This window comes from Loxodonta africana, chromosome 12 (assembly GCF_030014295.1).
Source record: "Loxodonta africana isolate mLoxAfr1 chromosome 12, mLoxAfr1.hap2, whole genome shotgun sequence".
Taxonomy (NCBI): Eukaryota; Metazoa; Chordata; class Mammalia; order Proboscidea; family Elephantidae; genus Loxodonta; species Loxodonta africana.
Genome location: NC_087353.1, coordinates 99,869,598 through 99,888,006, shown reverse-complemented (window position 1 = coordinate 99,888,006; position 18,409 = coordinate 99,869,598). Strand labels below are relative to the sequence as shown.

Here is an 18,409-nt window from a genome sequence, read left to right as displayed (position 1 = left end):
CCCTAAAAAAAATGGTGACAGCTCGCTACTGTCACCCTGGGAAGGTCATAGAGCGGGCAGATTCGGAGTCAGTGCCCCTGGGGATTCAACCAATCATGGTGAAGTGCTGTAAAAGTTGTAACGAAAACGTAGCAAGACTAGACTTTTCTGAAAAACAACTATTATGGGATGGTTAATAACCCTGTCATTGACTGCCTGCTTCATGGAGATGGTTTACCACTCTTACCAGTACAATGTAGAGTGATTTTTAAAAAGCCAAGGACAGAGTCAGAGAGAACGCATCATGCAAAAAACAAGCTGAAGAAGAGCTAACAGGGAAACTGAGAAGCTGGCAAAGGGTCACAGAGGGAAAAAACTAGGAGACATTGGGGTAACTGAATCCAATAGGGTCTTGTAGCTGAATTTTGTTACAAAGATCAACGAAAGTGAGACTTAAGTCACTTCTATTGGACTGGATGGTAAGGAGGTCAACAGGGATCACAACAAAATGAGTAACAATGTAGGCATGATGGTAGTCAGCCTGTAAAGAGCTGAGGCGTTGAAGAGCATGCAGTCAGCAGTGAAGGGCAGAAACAGGTTAACAGTAAGAAGTTCAAAAAAGATTTCTACAATTCAGGCATCTTCTTTCACTTACAAATTCTCAAGTCATTTAAAAGATTTGATTCCACATATGATGGACTGTAGCCATCTCAAACACACCACCAAGTGTTTGTATTTACAGCAATATAATCTCCCACAGATAAATACCCAAACTGGTACTTTAGCATAAAAGTAGTCTTAGAAAAAGAGATGAAGAAAAAAATAACAGAAAATTCAAGGTAAATAGAAAGCACTAAATAACAGAATAAAAATAAATACTTATCAGTAATTGATCAATGTATCCATATTTATCAATACAAATAATCACTCACCAGCTAAAGACAAGCTATCCAAATCGACTTTTGAATCCAAAGACTCCACACACAGGTGTCTATGCAAGAAAATATTTGTCTACAAAAGTCTTACAGACCAGTGTTCACCGCAGCTTTAGCCAGAACGTGGCAACAACCCAAATGTTCACCACGAGGTGAATGGATAAACAAGCCGTGGTACAGCCATACAATGGAACACTACTCAGCAGTAAGAAGAAACAGACTATTGATAGGCACACACAACAGCATGGATGAATCTCAAAAATTCTGCTCAGCAAAAGAAGCCAGATACGGAAGTGCATACTGTAGGATTCCATTTCTATGCAAGCCTATAAAAAGGCAAAAATAATCTATACTGTCATAAAGCAGTAGTGCTTGCCTGGGGCCAGGGTGGGGTGAGGGTAGCTGACTGGGAAGGGGCACAAAGGAACCTCACAGGGAGATGAAAATGTCCCAAATGTTGTGGTTGTGGGTACACGTGTGTACACATTCACCAAAACTCACTAAACTGTATGGTTTAAATAGGTACATTTCATTGTATGTAAATTAAACTTCAATGAAGTTCATTTAAAAAATCAATTCATAGAAACACTTGTTTATGAACAACGCATCTAAAATATAAGGACACAATTCATCAGTAACACAGAACAGACTTTATTGCTTTTTTATTACCCAACAATTTAAAAAATACATTCTTCTCACGTACATATCAGAGATTTGCAAAAATTAACCAAAAAATTTCAAATAATGTATGTATATACATAATTTATATTATAGAGATTATGTTCTAGAACAATATAATTTTGTCAAAAATTAATAACAAAAATGTAACTCCCCAAATCTAATTTATGTGTAATTTTCAAAATACTTCATTGATCTGTGAGTTTACAAAGAAGTCATAATGGAAACTAGAAACTATTTACAATTGAATAATTAACATACTACTAATCAAAATCTATGGAATATAGCTAAAGAAGTATTTAGAGAGAAACATCTAACCTTAAAGATTTAGAGAAGACTGAATATTAACACACTCACTGTCCAACTCAAATTAGAAAAAGAGCACGAATATACTTATAGAAAAAATAATAATAAAGAATAGAAATTAGTGAAACAAAGACATAATATCGTGAATCCACAAAGCTAAACTATGGTTCTTCAAAAAGACTTAAAAAACTGACAACTAAATACCCAAACCCACTGCCATCAAGTCGATTTCGACTCATAGCGACCCTGTAAGACAGAGTAGAACCACCTCATAGGGTTTCCAAGGAGCGGCTGGTGGATTCTAACTGCCAACCTTTTGGTTACCAGCCATAGCTCTTAACCACCGTGCCACCAGGGCTCCAAAAGCCCCTGGTAAATCTGGTCAAGAAAAGACAACCAAATGCACAAATATATAAGACTAAGAATGGAAAAGGGGATTAATTAGAAAAACCACAGAGCTTTCGGTTAACTTTGAGTGCAGGAAAACCCACTGCTGTCATGTCAATTCCAACTCATAGCTACCCTATAGGACAGGTTAGAGCTGCCCCACTGGGTTTCCAAGGAGCACCTGGTGGATCCGCACTGCCAACCTTTTGGTGGGCAGCCGCAGCTCTGGACCAACGCAACACCAGGGGTCCAATCAGGGCACAAGTTTTGATCATTACGCATTGGTCACCACAGCCACTGGTCACCACAGCCACTGGTCACCACAGCCACTGGGCACCACAGCCACTGGGCACCACAGCCACTGGTCACCACAGCCACTGGTCACCACAGCCACTGGTCTTCACTTACCGCCAACAGAAGACACATTTATTTGCGCATGCCAAGCTGGGGGTGGTCTCCACGCAGCGGTGGCTTTCAATGCCATAAAACGTATGTTTATAGCAACCTCCTCTCCCTCGGAGCATTGACTGTGACAAGTAAAAAACAAATGATAATTTGAATAAAATCCTCAAAGCACAAAAACAAAACATCAAGGCATCGTCTTTCAGAAGAAATCATGTGTTTCGTAACCATAAATACTCCTCCTGGTATCTACATGATTCAGAAAATTAACATTACAGCATTATAATATTTTGAGAGCGCTCTGGATTTTCTAAGACCCAGTACAAGAAACGTATGACTCAGTAATTCCAAAAGCTCCACAGGGAAGATTATTGATGCTTTGATTTTCTAATCCACACAACTGCTTCAAATAATATTAGTCTAATAATATACACAGGTAGTCTCCAGCTTACAACGTATTCGAGTTACGACAAACTGCACCTATGACCGTCTGTTTTAGTTTTTTTTGTACATCTTGTTGTTAGGAATAAATACCACCTACAATGTTGTAGTGCGTAAATACGGATGTCATCGTATCTGTAAGTTTATACATAATGTTTTCAACCCCCAAAGAAAAATAAAGATCAGATTTATAAAGATACTGATAATAAAAGGCAATAATAATGAAAAAAAAAAAAAACGAGGTATTCAACTTACATCAGAATCGACTTACGATGGAGTGGTGTGAACGGAACTCCATTTAAGTCAGGGACTACCTGTAATGCCAAGGGATGGATGAGACAGGCTTACAGAAATGGCGGCACAGCTCTGAAGGGGCACCTCTGCTGTGAATACGAGAGAGTGGGTATGAAATAACATCAGGGGGCATATTCTATGTCAACTGAATTGAGTGGAATTCATACATACTGAGATTGTTGAGGAAACAAGAAGGGTGTATATAAGAAACAAAGTATAACACACCTTTTCCTCACATGTTGATTCATTATCCAACATTTCGCATGTGCGACAATAGTAAAAAATCTATTTGGCACATTAATGACCTACGTCTAGCAGTAACAATGAGGTGCTGGCTTTGATGGTTAAGGTTACGTGTCCACTTGGCTGGGCTGTGATTCTCAGTGGTTTGGCAGTTAAGTAATGATGTGACATGGCAGTTATACAATGATCCAGTAGTCCTCCATTTTGTGATCTGATGTGGTCATCACCCATTCTCAAATAAAATCGATTTCACATAACGACCTGGACTTTGGGACCTATCTATGTCAGGAAGTGAGGAGACGGTGTAAAGATAATTTTCCCTCTAGGGCAAAGGTCAGGCAGGTTGACAGCCAAGAATAAAAGATGCAGGTTCCTTATGCTTGGGGTTCCTTGCCTGTAAAGCATGCGCAGATGTTATCTGGCCTTCCCAATGCTGCTTTACGGGAACTGGGGCTCAAGAACTAGAGTAAATGCTAACATTCTCACTACTGCTATTGTTGTAATAAACTGTCCTTTGTCTTTGACCAAGAGTATCATGAAGAAAAAATACAGCCTCAAGTTGCAATTCAGAAGGATTCTAAGAGCAAAAAATTAACACACAGAGCCTCAAAAGACGACGGAAGGAATACACATAGTCAATGTAACAAAAGACTCAGTCGACATCCAACCATTTCAGGAGGTAGCATATGAACAGCTTGGAGAATGTGGCCATCTGGGGTATATTTGACCTCCACCTCATAGGAACTGGCTTTGTGCTAATTCTCATATTTGAAGTTATCTGTACACTTGATTTGTGAGAGGGAGATGGTGAACTCAACTCAGAGGTCGGTAAATTAGAGCCTGTGGGCCAAATCCAGCCCACTGCCTGTTTTTGTAAGACAAGTTTAGTTGGAATACAGCCACCTCCATCCTTTACAGGTTGTCTGTGGCCGCTTATGCGCTACCACGGCACAGATGAATAGCTGTGACCGAGACCAGGTGATGATTCCAACTGCAGCTGCTCTTCCAGGTGTGGTTTCACTGCTTGAGCAAATTAATACATTTTCGGAAACCTGGTAGCCGCTACTGATGTGGCTAACGCCTTTTTCCCCATACACGTTTTGGAGGGCCACCAGAAACAGTTTGCCTTCAGCTGTCAGGGCCAGCGATACACCTTCACTGTCCTACCTCAGAGGTATATCAACTCTCCCACCCTAAGTCATCAGGGACCTTGATTGCCTTTCCTTTCACAGGATGTCACACTGGTCCATTATGCTGATGTCACTATGCTGACTGGACCTAGTAAGGAGAATGTGTCAATGATTCTAGACTTGCTGGTAAGACATTCAGGGGCAAGAGCGTGAGAGACGAACCTGGCAAAAATTCAGGGACCGTCCACCTCAGTGAAATTTCTAGGGATCCAGTGGTGTGGGGCATGTCGAGATAGTCCTTCTAAAGGAAAGGATAAGCTGTTGCATCTGGCCCCTCCTACAACTAAGAAGGAGGCACAATGCCTGGTGGGCCTCTATGGATTTTTGAGGCAAAATATTCCTCATCTGGGTGTGCTATTCCAGCCTATCTATCAGGTGACCCGAAAAGTTTCTAGTTTTGAGTGGGGCCCAGAACAAAAGAAGACTCTGCAATGGGTTCAGGCTCCCGTGCAAGCAGCTCTGCCGTATGATCCAGCAAGCACTTGAGCCGAACGACCCAGCTGATCCAATGGTGCTTGAAGTGTCAGTGGCAGATAGAGATGCTGTTTGGAATCTCTGGCAGGCCCCTACTGCTGAATCACAGCGCAGATGCTTAGGATTTTGGCATAAAGCCCTGCCAGCTTTTGGCTTGTTACTGGGCCGTAGGAGAGACTGAATGCTTAACCATGGGCCATCAAGTTGCCATATGGCCTGAGGTGCCCATCACAAACTGGGTTTTTGTTATAAGGCCCACTGAGTCATGAAGTCAAATATGCACAGCAGCACTCCATCATTAAATGGAAGTGGTATATATGAGATTGGGCCCAAGCAGGACCTGAAGGCACAAGTAAGTTGCATGAGGAAGTGGTCCAAATGCCCTTGGTCTCCACTCCTGTCATACTGACATTCCCTCTACCAGTCTGCATTTATGGCCTCATGGGGAGTTCCTTATGATCAGTAGGCTGAGAGAGAGAAAGCTCATGTCTGGTTTACAGGTGGTTCTGTGTAATATGTAGGCACTACTCAAAGTAGACAGTGGCAGCACTACAATCCTTTCCTGGAACCTCCGTGAAGGACAGTAGTGAAGGGAAATCTTCCCAACAGGCAGAACCTTCAGCAGTGCACCTGACTGTTCACTTTGCTTGGAAGAAAAAATGACCAGATGTGTAGCTGTATACTGATTCATGGGCTGTGGCCAATGGTTTGGCGGGATGGTCAGGGACTTGGAAGGAACATGATTGGAAAACTGGTGACAAGGAGGTATGGGGAAGAGGCATGTGGCTAGGCCACTCTGAATGGGCCAAAGAACTGAAGATCTCTGTGCCTCGTGCAAATACTCACCAAAGGGTGACCTCGGCAGGGGAGGATTTCAATAATCAAGTGGAAAGAATGACATGTTCTGTGGAAACCAGTCATCCTCTTTCCCCAGCCACTCCTGTCATTGCCCAATGGGCTCATGAACAAAGTAGACATGGTGGCAGAGACAGAGGTTATGCATGGGCTCAGCAACATGGACTTCCACTCACCAAGGCCGACTGGGCTACAGCCACTGCTGAGTGCCCAACTTGCCAACAGTAGAGACCAACACTGAGTCCCCGATATGGTACCACTCCTTGAGGCGATCAGCCAGCAACCTGGTGGCAGGCTGATTACTTTGCACCACTTCCATCATGGAAAGGGCAGCATTTTGTTCTCACTGGAACAGACACTTACTCTGGGTATGGATTTGGCTTCCCTGCATGCAATGCTTCTGCCAAAACTACCATTCATGGACTTATAGAATGCCTTATCCACCATCATGGTATCCCACACAGCACTGCCTTGGATCAAGGGACTCACTCCATAGCAAATGAAGTACAGCAATGGGCCCATGCTCGTGGAATTCACTGATCTTATCATACTCCCCATCATCCTGAAGCAGCTGGCTTGACAGAATGATGGAATGGCCTTCTAAAGACACAACTACGGTACCAGCTAGGTGGCAACACTTTGCAGGGTTGGGACGATGCTCTACAGGAGGCTATATGTGCTCTGAACCAGCATCCAATATATGGTCCTATTTTTCCCACAGCCAGGATTCACAAGTCTTGGAATCAAAGGGTAGAAATGGCAGTGCCCCCACTCCTATAACCCCTAGTGACCCACTCACAAAATTTTTGCTTCCTATCCCTGTGATTTATGCTCTGTGGGTCTGGAGGTCTTAGTTTCAAAGGGAGGAATATTCCCACCAGGAGACACAACACTAATTTCACTGAATTGGAAGTTAAGAATGCCACTGGCCACTCTGGGCTCCTCGAGCCTCTGGATCAACAGGCAAAGAAGACAGTTACCATTTTGGCTTGTTTGATTGATCCTGATTACCAAGGGGAAATCGAAATGATACTGTATAACAGAGGTAAAGAAGAGTACGTCTGGAATGCAGGAGATCCCTTAGGACGTTTCTTAGTACTACCATACCCTGTGATTAAAGACAATGGAAAACTACAGCAACCCAAATCCAATATAACTACTAATGGCCCAGACCCTTCAGGAATGAAGGTTTGGATCACCCACCAGGCAAAGAATCACAACAAGCTGAGGTAGTTGCTGAGGGCAAAGAGAATACAGAATGGGTGGTAGAAGAAAGTAGTACTAAATACCAGTTACGACCACATGACCAGCTGCAGAAACAAGGACTGTAACTGTTATGAGTATTTTTCCTTGTTTTATTACACACATGTGTATGTACGCATATACATATATAGCAAACATTTTTGTTTTCTTCCCTCCCTTATCCCATCACTTATAAAATATAAGACGTATATGGGGCTAGCATGTTTTTGGTTATATGCATGTTAGTTTTATCATGTCACTCACAAGTATGACTTTATAATTGTCCTTAGAGATTACGTATGGTTTAAGGAGATGCGTACAGGTGCCGAGTTGACAAGGGGTGGACAATAATGGTTAATGTTACATGTGAACTTGGCTAGGCCATGATTCTCAGTATTATGTAATTATTCTCCATTTTTGTGATCTAATATAAGAAGTGTTTCCTTGGGGGTGTGGTCCACATCCAATATATATGGATGTTCTGGCAAAGCTCTCTCTCTCAATCCTACATCTAACTTGTCATCCTCTGACCTTTGGTTCTTAGGACGTGTGCCAGCAGCCTGCCACCTGGCCTGTAGATTTTGGGTTCGTCAGCCCCTGCAACCATGTGAGTCAGGAGAAGCATCCAGCCTGATGCCTGACCCACAGATTTGGGACTTGCCAGCCTCCACAATGGTGTGAGCCATTTCCTTGAAATAAATCTCCCTGTGTACATATTTATATATATAGGCTTCACTGGTTTTGCTTCTCTAGAGAATCCAGCCTGATGCAGTAGCCAGTATCATGTGGTTCAGATACTTCAGATACTTCCTGCTGCAAAACAAACTACCCCAAAACTCAGAGGCTTAATGCCCCAGTCTATTCCTTCACACACCCTCGGTGGTGCAAACGGTTAACGCACTCGGCTGCTAACCAAAAGGTTGGAGGCTCCAGTCCACCCAGAGGCTCCTCAGAAGAAAAGCCTGGCAGTCTACTTCCAAAAACTCAGCCACTGAAACCCTGTGGTGCACAGTTCTACTCTGCCACACCTCGGCTTGCCATAAGTCAGAACCAACTGGACAGCAACCAGTGTGTGTGCAATGTGTTATTTCTCACAGTTCTGTGGCTCAGCTGGATAGATTTTCCACCACATGTGGCTGTATGTGACGGAGTCTGGCTAAGGCAAGAACACTCAAGAAGGCCTAACTCAGCATCTGCAGCTGATGCTCCTGGGCACCTTGGTTGTCCTTCACTTAGCTTCTCCTTCTCCTCCTTCAGCAGTTTAGACTGGCCTTTACAGCATGGTAGCGGGGTTCCCAGAGGAAACACTCCAAGAGGACCAGCCTCAAGATGCAAGCACTATCAAAACTCTGCTTGCTTCATGCTCGCCAACATCCCACTGGCCCAAACAAGTCAAACAGCCAAGCCTAGAGAGAACTAGACAAGGGCGTGAATACTGGGAGCCATGCTTTTATGGGGGCCACCACTTAACAGTCTGTTACCTCATTTATACTAATTATGGTCACCTCCAAGCCTAAAGGAAAATTTTCCTACACTTTCATAATTTATTCATTTCCAAAGAGCTTTCACACTCATCATAATAACTAATAGCTCCAGAGCAATTTTTAACTTAAAACGAAGTTCACCCAAAACCACATCTGGCGATCAGTGTAGTTCTCTGAAAGCAGACAAATATCCTGATTTTAGATATTTAATATATGTTCACTTTATAAACATTCACTGAACATCTACTACATTCTATGCCAACGACCCAGAGGAAAAAAAATTATTCTAACTTCATTGCACAGACAGTCCCCGGATTATGAACGCGTTCTGTTCTTAAGTCTAAATTTAAGTCCAATTTGTACCTAAGTAGGAAGAGTTAGGTATGGTTCATATCTAACGTCAGTTAGTCAAATGCTTTCAGGTAATGCTTCCTTTAATGTGATCAATATCTCCTAGGGAAGCAGAAAAGATGGGTAAAAAAAGTCCACCTCCTCTTCAACAAGATAAAGATCAAACAAGCACTCCTCCCACCAGCAGAGACCATGGGCCACCCGGGAGGGCAGGGTGGGCAGGCATGGGCCGGGCCCGAGGGCGCAGGGCTGAGAGCCTTTTCTGCCTTCTCCCCAGTTCCGAAAAGTGCCCGATCCAGCAGTATTCCCACACATCTGGCACCCACTAGTCCATATCACATTCTGTCTATTCACACGCTTCTCTATGCTTCCCCTGCCTCCAGGCCTGGGGGCAGGGGCACCACCTCAGCCGTCGGGACACTCCTCCCAACTGGACACACCTCAAGGCTTGGCCTGCTGAGACCCTGTTCACTGTCCCTTTGGCCATCAAACTGCCGAGTCCTCTTCTGAGCAAACCGACAAGGTCTTTGAAAGGTAGCCCCTAACACGGTGTTCTCATGGCATCCCCATGGCATCCCAGGCAGATCTGACCAGCAGCTCCTTGGCTGCAGTACTGCGATGGTTCGCGGGGTCCCGAGCCAGCAGGCGTGCAGCTTCCATGCAGGAACACCGAGCGCCAGGCTGCACTCTGCTCCACTCCACAGGTGGCAGGCTTGGGCTGGGCGGGGTCCAGCAAGGCACGGAACTCAGGGCCTGGTGGGGCACTGCCCACTCACTGTCCACACCAGGCAGACAGCACAAAGCTTGGCATGGAACTTACCCTGTCAGGGAAGCCAGGGATTACCCGTGTGGTATGTAGTGTATCTTTCTATGCATAAAAAGCATTAAAGAAACATTTCCAGTAAACACCTTTAACATAATACAGTAATGATAATGGTTTGATGCACACTGCAGAGTAGTCCTGTTTGTTATTATGAACCATTGTACATACCTCGAATTTTTTATATAATAGGCTTTACAGGGGTTGGTTCATAAGTACGGGTTGTACGTAAATCAGATATTCGTAACCTGGGGACTGCCTGTTTACACCTTTTTTACATAACCCTGTGGTTTCCACTTGAAAAATACATGAACACTTAACCCATTCAAAATATATAAAAACTGTTTTAATCCTTAAACTGAAATATATTAACAAAATATCAAATTGGTGCCATAATCAGAGATAAACAGTTTATTCCACAGAACCTAGAACACAAATCTGGAATATGCTCTGGATGTTCATTGCAGTTTTATTTATAATAGCCCAAAACCGAAAAGGACCCAAATATTTATCAACCAATAAACTGGTATATTCATACGATGGGATACTACTCAGCAATAAAAGGGAATGAGCTCCTGGTACATGCTACAATGTGGACAAACCTCAGAAACACTATACTAAGCTAAAGAAGACACCCACAAAATTACTACATACATATTGCATGATTCCTTGGTATCAATTTCTAGAATAGGCAAAACTAAACCATGGTGATAGCAATTAGAACACAGGTTGCTCAGCTGGGGTGAGGACGGTACTGACTAGGAACAGGCACAAGTGAACTTACTGGGGTAAAGGAAATAGTCTGGATCTTAACTGGGGTGGTGGCCATATGGGTTTTACAATGTCGTTCGCTGAATTCATTTTAAAAATTCATTCGAAATCTGTGCATTTTACTGAATATAAAATATACTTTTAAAAATGGAAAAAGTCATTGCTTGCATGTAATAGCCATATAAAAGCTGAATAAAACAGAAACAACATTTGAATAAAAGTGAGTTGGTACCTTTGTCCACCGGCAAAGCTTCACCCCAGAGTGGCTCCCAATCAACTGATATCCTGAATGGAAAAACAGGGAACATATTAACTGAATTGACTCAAAGTAAGTCTATGCCAAAAGCTAGTTTTAAAATTTTTACAAAATCATTTTTCTCTGCTTAAATCATGGCAGTCAACCACCCAGCAGCCGAAAACACTAAAGGTTTAGTTCACAGGATGAGAAAACAATTGAAAATGTACCTGCTTCTAATAACAAACTCAAAATACATAGAGAAACAAAGGCCAATGGGAAATCACAGGAGGTTTAAATCTCTCTCAGTATCTAACAGATCTCACAGACCAAAAATCAGTAAAGCTCTGAAAGATCTAACAACACACAAGCTTGATCAAGCACAGATGCTGAGCACTACACCCAGCACCTACAGAACTCACCTTCTTTTCAAACTCATGGAAAATTTATAAAAATGGACCATATGCCGGGCTATAAAGCAAAAACAAGTAGCAATATATTTCAAACGAAGGACTGAGAGACTAGCATCTGTAATCTTTAAAAAAAAGATGAAGACTCAGATGGGTGCCAGGAGATTAAGACAAAGAAACATTGCCCAAAAGGAAAGGGAACTGGATTCTAGGACCTACAACCTAGTATGAATTCTCAGCACCGCTGCACAGCCTTGCTGCTGTTGTTCGTGTGCTGTCAAGTCGATTCTGACCCACAGCAACCTCATGTGATAGAACACAACTGCCCCACTGGGCTTTCCAGGCTATAGTCTTTACCGGAGCAGATTGCCAGGTCTTTCCACTGCAGAGCCGCCGGGTGGGTTCGAACTGCCAAACTTTTGGCTGGCAGCCAAGCACTTAACCGTTGTGACACTAGGGCTCTTCCGCTTCATAATTTGGAGCCACATAAGATACGAGAAGCATGGAAATAGCCAGGCCAGAGCACACAAGTAGAACATTCTGATTTCAGCAAGCATTTAATAGTTTCTCATGAGGCTTCAAGTAATAAGTCATAATTACCATGGGTCTGTTGCATAAAAAAAGACTCTTGACTTGCAGACAAGTGAGGCAAACGGAGAAACACAGCCTGACGATGGCATAAGTGGATCAGGGGCTGATCAAACATCCACAGTAACAGTGTGTGATAAATAACAGAACAATGTCAATGTGGATTACAGTTCTCTAGGGGCAACATTACAGGGTTTTGTCTTTTACCCCCTTCCATATTTACATAAAAATCTTGCACGTAAACGTTCACAAAGCACAGCTTAACTATTTGAAGATGAAGCTGAGTCCAACTGAACAGTTACTCTCAGACAGAGATAAACATTTAAAAGATCCCCAGATAACAAGAAAAGCACAAGCAGCCAAAGAAAAAACAGATGAATAGGACCTCATAAAAACTAAACTTTTGTTCATCAAAGCACTTTATAAAAAAAGGTGAAAAGACAACCTATGAGTCTGGGAGAAGATTTTCAGGAACCACATATCCAATAAGGGTCTAATATCAGTTTTCGGTTTTTTTTTTTAATCCAAAATATATAAAAAAAAGCTCTACAACTTAAACAACAAAAAGACAAACAATCCAATCAAAAAATGAGTAAACGATTTGAACTGACAGTTCTCCAAAGAGAATATTCAAATGGCCAAGAACCATATGAAAAGATGCTCCCGGTCAATAATAAAAAAATAATTTTTTTAATTTTATTATTGAACCTATTAAAAAACCAAAACCTGTTGCAGTCGAGTTGATTCCGACTCACAGAGACCCTGTAGGACTGAGGAGAACTGCCCCATAGGGTTTCCTACATTGTGATCTTTATGGGAGCAGATTGCCAGGTCTTTTCTCCCACAGCACAGCTGGCGGGTGCGAACTATCGACTTTTTGGTTAGCAGCCAAGTGCTTAACGATTGTGCCACCAGGGGTCCTTATTTGAAGCAGTAATGTCCAAAATTTGCCCAAATTTCATAAAAACTATAAATCCACATATACAAGAAGCTCAATGAACCCCTTGAAACATGAAGAAAACTGCATCGAGACCATTATAATGAAACTTCTCAAAACCAGGAATAAAGACAAATAATCTGAAAAGTGGCCAGAGGGAGGAAAAACTGCATTCAAAGGAACAAACATAAGGATGACTCCAGAGTTCTCATCAGAAGCGACGCAAGCAGAACAGAGGGATAACGGCTTTAAGTTCTGAAATGAAATGAAGGCAAACGTGGACTCCAGACTTTCTGGAGCCACGGAGGCTGGGTGAACCCCCGAAACTATTGCCCTGCGATAACCTCCAAATCTTAAACCAAAAACATCCTCTCAAATCTTCCGAAAACCAAACAACAGTCTAGCTTACCTAGTAAAAAATGTCCGCCTTGAACATTATGCTCTTTTAAGATCTATCTATGTGCAATCAGACTGACAACAGCAACTCAGAAGGTTAGACAGGAGCCTTAGGCAGTGGGCTTATGTTAATGAGCAAGGAACAACTCAGAAAAGGAGGGTGGGAATGGTTGCACAATTCAAAGAATATAATCAATGTCACTGAACTGTACATGTAGAAACTATTGAATTGTTTTATGTTTTACTGTGTATATTCTCAACAGTAACAACAACAAAATAAAAACTTTTTTTCATGAAGGCAAAATAAAGCCTTTTTCGGATATACGAAAGCTGAAATTCATTACCAACAAACCCACAATACAAGAGATGTCGAAAGAAGTGCTACAGGCAGAAGGAAAAGGATATCAGCTAGAATGTGGGTCTACACAAAGAAATGAAGAACACCAAAAACAGTAACGACATGGGCAAATACGTAAGATTTTTCCCTAATTAATTAAAACTTTAATAGACCACTGACTGTTTAAACAAAAATAACAATGTAGTGCAGGATTTACAACTGACATAAAAGCAAAACGTATGACAACTGTATAAAGGTTGAGAGGAGGAAAACGGAAGCACACTATTGTAAGGTTCTTCCACTATACAGGAAGTGGTAGAGTACCACTCAGAGATCTACTCTGCTGTAACAGAGGAGCATCACGTAATACCTTGAGCAATCACTAAATAACAAAACAGAGTAATAGGCAATAAGCCAACGAAGAAAATAAAATAGAACCATAAAAAAAATTCAATTAATCTAAAAGAAGGCAGAGAAACAGGAAAAAAAGGAAATGGAAGAATAAGACAGTAGAAAACAAATATCAAGATGAAAGATTTAAGCCAATCATAAACCAAGAAAGCCTAACCAGTTGCTATTCAGTGGATTCTAACTCACAACGACCTCGAGTAGACAGAGTAGAGCCCCACTCCACAGGGTTTTCAAAGCTGCAACCTTCCAGAGTAGATCACCAAACCAAAGACCCAAAGAAGAAACTAATCTACAGGACTAACAGCCCATGTGAGCCACATTCACGTCTATCCTGAGACCAGAAGAACTAGATGGTGCCACTACCGACCATTCTGACCAGGGACACAACAGATGGTCCTGGACAGAATGGGAAAAAAATGTAGAACGAACCTCAAATTCTTTTTTAAAAAAAGGCCCAGACTTGCTGGACTATAAGAACCCCTGAGACTGTTGCCCTGTGACACCTTTTAAACTTAGAACTAGAGCCACTCCTGGAGGTCGCCTTTCAGCTAATAACATCTTGGATCCAAAAATAAACAATATCACTAGTGAGTACTGGGCTCCTGTAAAAAATCAACTCTATGAGACTAGAGTTAACATTTACCCTAAAGCAAAGATGGGGGGGCGGGGCGCGCACAGGAACTAGATTGATGGAAATGTTTAAGTAAAGAATAGAAATAAGAATTTTGAAATGTTGTGAAAAATGTAACCAACGTCACCAAACAATGTGTACAGAAACTCTTAAACGGAAATCTAATTTGCTGTGTAAACTTCCACCAAAAACACGATAAATTATTATTATTAAAAAAAAAAAAATTAGATCAAGATTTTCTTCCGAGGCACCTCCAGGTGGGTTCAAACCGCCAACCTTTTGTTAGTACTGAGCACATAATCATTTGTGCTTCCCACAGGCTCTCATTAATGTAAATGGTCTAAATATCCCACTTAAAAAGCAGGAAAAAAAAACTATATATATATATATGAATATATATTTGATGGTTCCTTGAAGGAGATCCCGTATCCTGTGTTCCTCTGCATTCCCAGGACTCTCACATAAAAGATCCTCGACAAATACGGAAGGAAGGAAAGGAGGAGGAGGGAAGGAGGCAATTCTACTGGCTCTCGGTTCACTACACTTTTCTTCTACAGGATGCCACCACTACTACCTATTCATTTAATTATACCCGTTGACCCCTGCTGTCGGGTCGATTCCGACTCATAGCGACCCTATAGGACAGAACAGAACTGCCCCGAAGGGTTTCCAAGGAACGGCTGGTAGATTCGAACTGCCAACCTCTTGGTTAGCAGCTGAGTTCTCAACCACTGCGCCATCAGGACGCCATTCATTTAACTACAGCGTCCTTAATTAGGTATGACCACAAACATTCAGATAAGGTACTTCTACATAAAACACTCCTAATTAATTCCGCCTAATACCATATAAGTTTTTCCGCATTAAATAGTCTTCCCTTAATGAACAGTGATTTGGGTATAAAGAACCCAGTGATAAATAGCACTTTCCATTTGCATGCTTGAACTGCACTATTGGTAACAGCCTGATAAACCAGGAAAAGAAGAAATTTCCTGGCGCAGGCAGCCAACACTCAAGTGAGTCACAGATAGGCTCTTCAGGCAGCGCCATGTGCCACTGTACCACAGGCACAGGGCCAACCAGACACCGGCTGCTGTTGTGTGGCACCGAGTCAATTCCGACTCACAGCGACCCTACAAGACAGAGCGGAACTGCCCCACGGGGTTTCCAGCGCTGTAATCTTTACGGAAGCTGACTGCCACATCTCTCTCCCATGGAGCAGCTGGTGGGTTAGAATTGCCAACCTTTCGGTTAGCAGCCGAGCGCTAACCTGTTGTAGGTACAAACTACATTATCTTTTTTCCTCTTACTGTCGTCGTTAGGTGCCGTCGAGCCAGCTCCAGCTCACAGCAACCTTATGTGTAACAGAACGCAGCGCCATCCTCACAACCCTCGTCTTACACTTCCTCTCAGGGGTAGTGAATTAGAATGCCTGGAGTACAGTGATCTCGCAGCAACTCCTGGGGGCTTTCACCTTGTTTGGTGAGGGCTTCTCGGAGAGCAGGCGTTATCATGGCTCTTCTCTCACTGTCTTCATTCTTCCCTGTGCTCCTGAACAAGCTACTTTTCTCTTCCTGTTGCTCCTTTTCTTTCTGTATTAAAACAAAGCAAATGAAATCCAGCATTGGCAACATACAGTGAAAATAACGTAACACCAATCATGACCACCGTGGCTCACAACCCTGTCGTCTCCAAAATGATCAAATTTCCGGTCAGACAACGACCCAAAGACATGCCAAGGTCATCTTCAAAAAAGCACGTCTTCATACTCAAACACACTTGCCACAGAACATAAAGCAACAGTTTCATTATCTAGGTGGTAAACATTTTTAACAATCTGAGCACAGATAATTGCCTAACCTTGGCAAGCGATTTATTTTTCTCTGAATTTCCGCTTCCTCACTTGAAAAAGAAGAAAAATATACTATCTATGGAACAGGAATGTTCTGAAGATTTAACGAAATAAAATCACCTGGCACAATGCCTCATACATAATAGATGCTCAATAAATGATGGCTACTGCTGGGTTACCACAGCTGCAAATCTCAAAAACAAGTGGAAAAAAGGCCTCAGAGTGCCTACAGCCATCTGCTCAGAGACCAAGTTACCCCTAACCTGCCACACGATGGCCCCTTTTAGAGGAGCCCGGGCAGGACACTTCTCTCCAGTGGTAGAAAAAGATGCACTTAGTAAATCTTAGGGATACTGCAGAACTGACTGGGTTTGATTTTGACCTTGGCTGCTAGAACGCTCAGCAGCACACCTCTGATCACCGTGTAAGACCGTGCATCATGCCTGTATGTGTATCCCGTGTAACTCGCTTCATATTCAAACATGACCCTTGTTCACCCTTCGACGAATTTCCTCTTTTTTTTAAATCTTTGTTCCAGTGGCCATCAGGGCAACTCCAACTCATACCAATCTCATGTGCACAGCGTAGAACTGCACTCCACAGGGTTTTCAATGGCTGATTTTTTGGAAGTAGGTAGCCAGGCCTTTCTTCCAAGGCACCTCAGGGTGGGTTTGAACCACTAACTTTTTGGTAAGTAGTCGAACACATATCCATTTCCGCCATCCAGGAACGCCTTTTTCAATCTTACTATATGTATATATATATTTTTAAGCTATCTCAAAATCCTTTTGCAAGATGGCAGAGTGCCAATTAATAACGTCAAGACAGTATACAATCTATATCACACTTTAGAGAGGACGTTCATCAGACCTTACTAAGAGCTACGGAAATTCAAAAAACTCACCACCTTGGCAGCAGCCTACGTCAAGCCCTCAGTGCTCATCTGTTTTAAATGCCCAACCATCCAGCCCCCAAGGAATCAGTGAGTAAAGTCACAATAATAACCTTTCTACCAAAAAATGAAAACACTGCACAAATGCTATGATGTCTGAGGTCTGCTTCAAACTCATACCACCAGTACGTCAGATGCACTTGAGTCAACTCCAACTCGTGGCGGCCCCGTGTATGTCAGAGTGGATTTTCGATAGCTGATCTGTCAAAAGTAACTTGCAGGACTTTCTTCCAATGTGCCTCTGGGTGCACTCTAATCTACAACCTTTCAGTGAGCAGAGGAGTGTGCTAACCATTGACACCACCAGGGACTCCTAATCTTCTAAAGAAGAGGATACATGAAGGGTGGACAGGAGACGAAGCGCCACTGATCAATGGCTGACAGAGCTGGGTAACAAGACATCAGAGATTCACTATATTCGTCCGTCTCCACATAAAAAGTGTAAAACAATATTTTAATTTTTTAAAAAGGAGAGGTCAGGAGGAGGCCAGGGGTCGACTGCAGAACAGACCATCAATTGCTCATATGCAAGTTTAAGCTGAAGTTGAAGAAAACTAAAACAAGTCCACAAGAGCCAAAATACAACCTTGAGTATATCCCACCTGAATTCAGAGATCATTTCAAGAATACATTTGACATGCTGAACACTAATGACTGCTGACTAGACTGAGTTGTGGGCTGACATCAAGGACATCATACATGAAGAAAGCAAATGGTCATTAAAAAGACAGGAAAGACAACCCAACTAAAAAATGGGCAAAGGGTATGAACAGGCACTTCACCAAAGAAGATTTTCAGGTAGCTAACA

General features: G+C 42.5%; 1 protein-coding gene across 6 annotated transcripts in view; it reads right to left on the bottom strand.

Annotated features, from left to right (window-relative positions):
* Positions 1-18,409, bottom strand: part of LOC100671588 (S-adenosyl-L-methionine-dependent tRNA 4-demethylwyosine synthase TYW1) — a 183,187-nt gene that overhangs the window by 126,978 nt on the left and 37,800 nt on the right. For 2 of the 6 annotated variants that reach the window (XR_010323721.1, XR_010323720.1), the window contains exons 8-11: positions 16,272-16,389; positions 11,085-11,137; positions 3,384-3,442; positions 2,694-2,812 (exon numbers count right to left, since the gene is read on the bottom strand). Coding sequence is in view for 4 of the 6 variants with exons in the window: in XM_010596312.3 (XP_010594614.2) it covers positions 2,694-2,812; positions 11,085-11,137; positions 16,272-16,389 (290 nt within the window). In the remaining 2 variants the exon portion in view is untranslated. The other 4 variants (XM_010596312.3, XM_064296079.1, XM_064296081.1 and 1 more) reach the window with 3 other exon arrangements.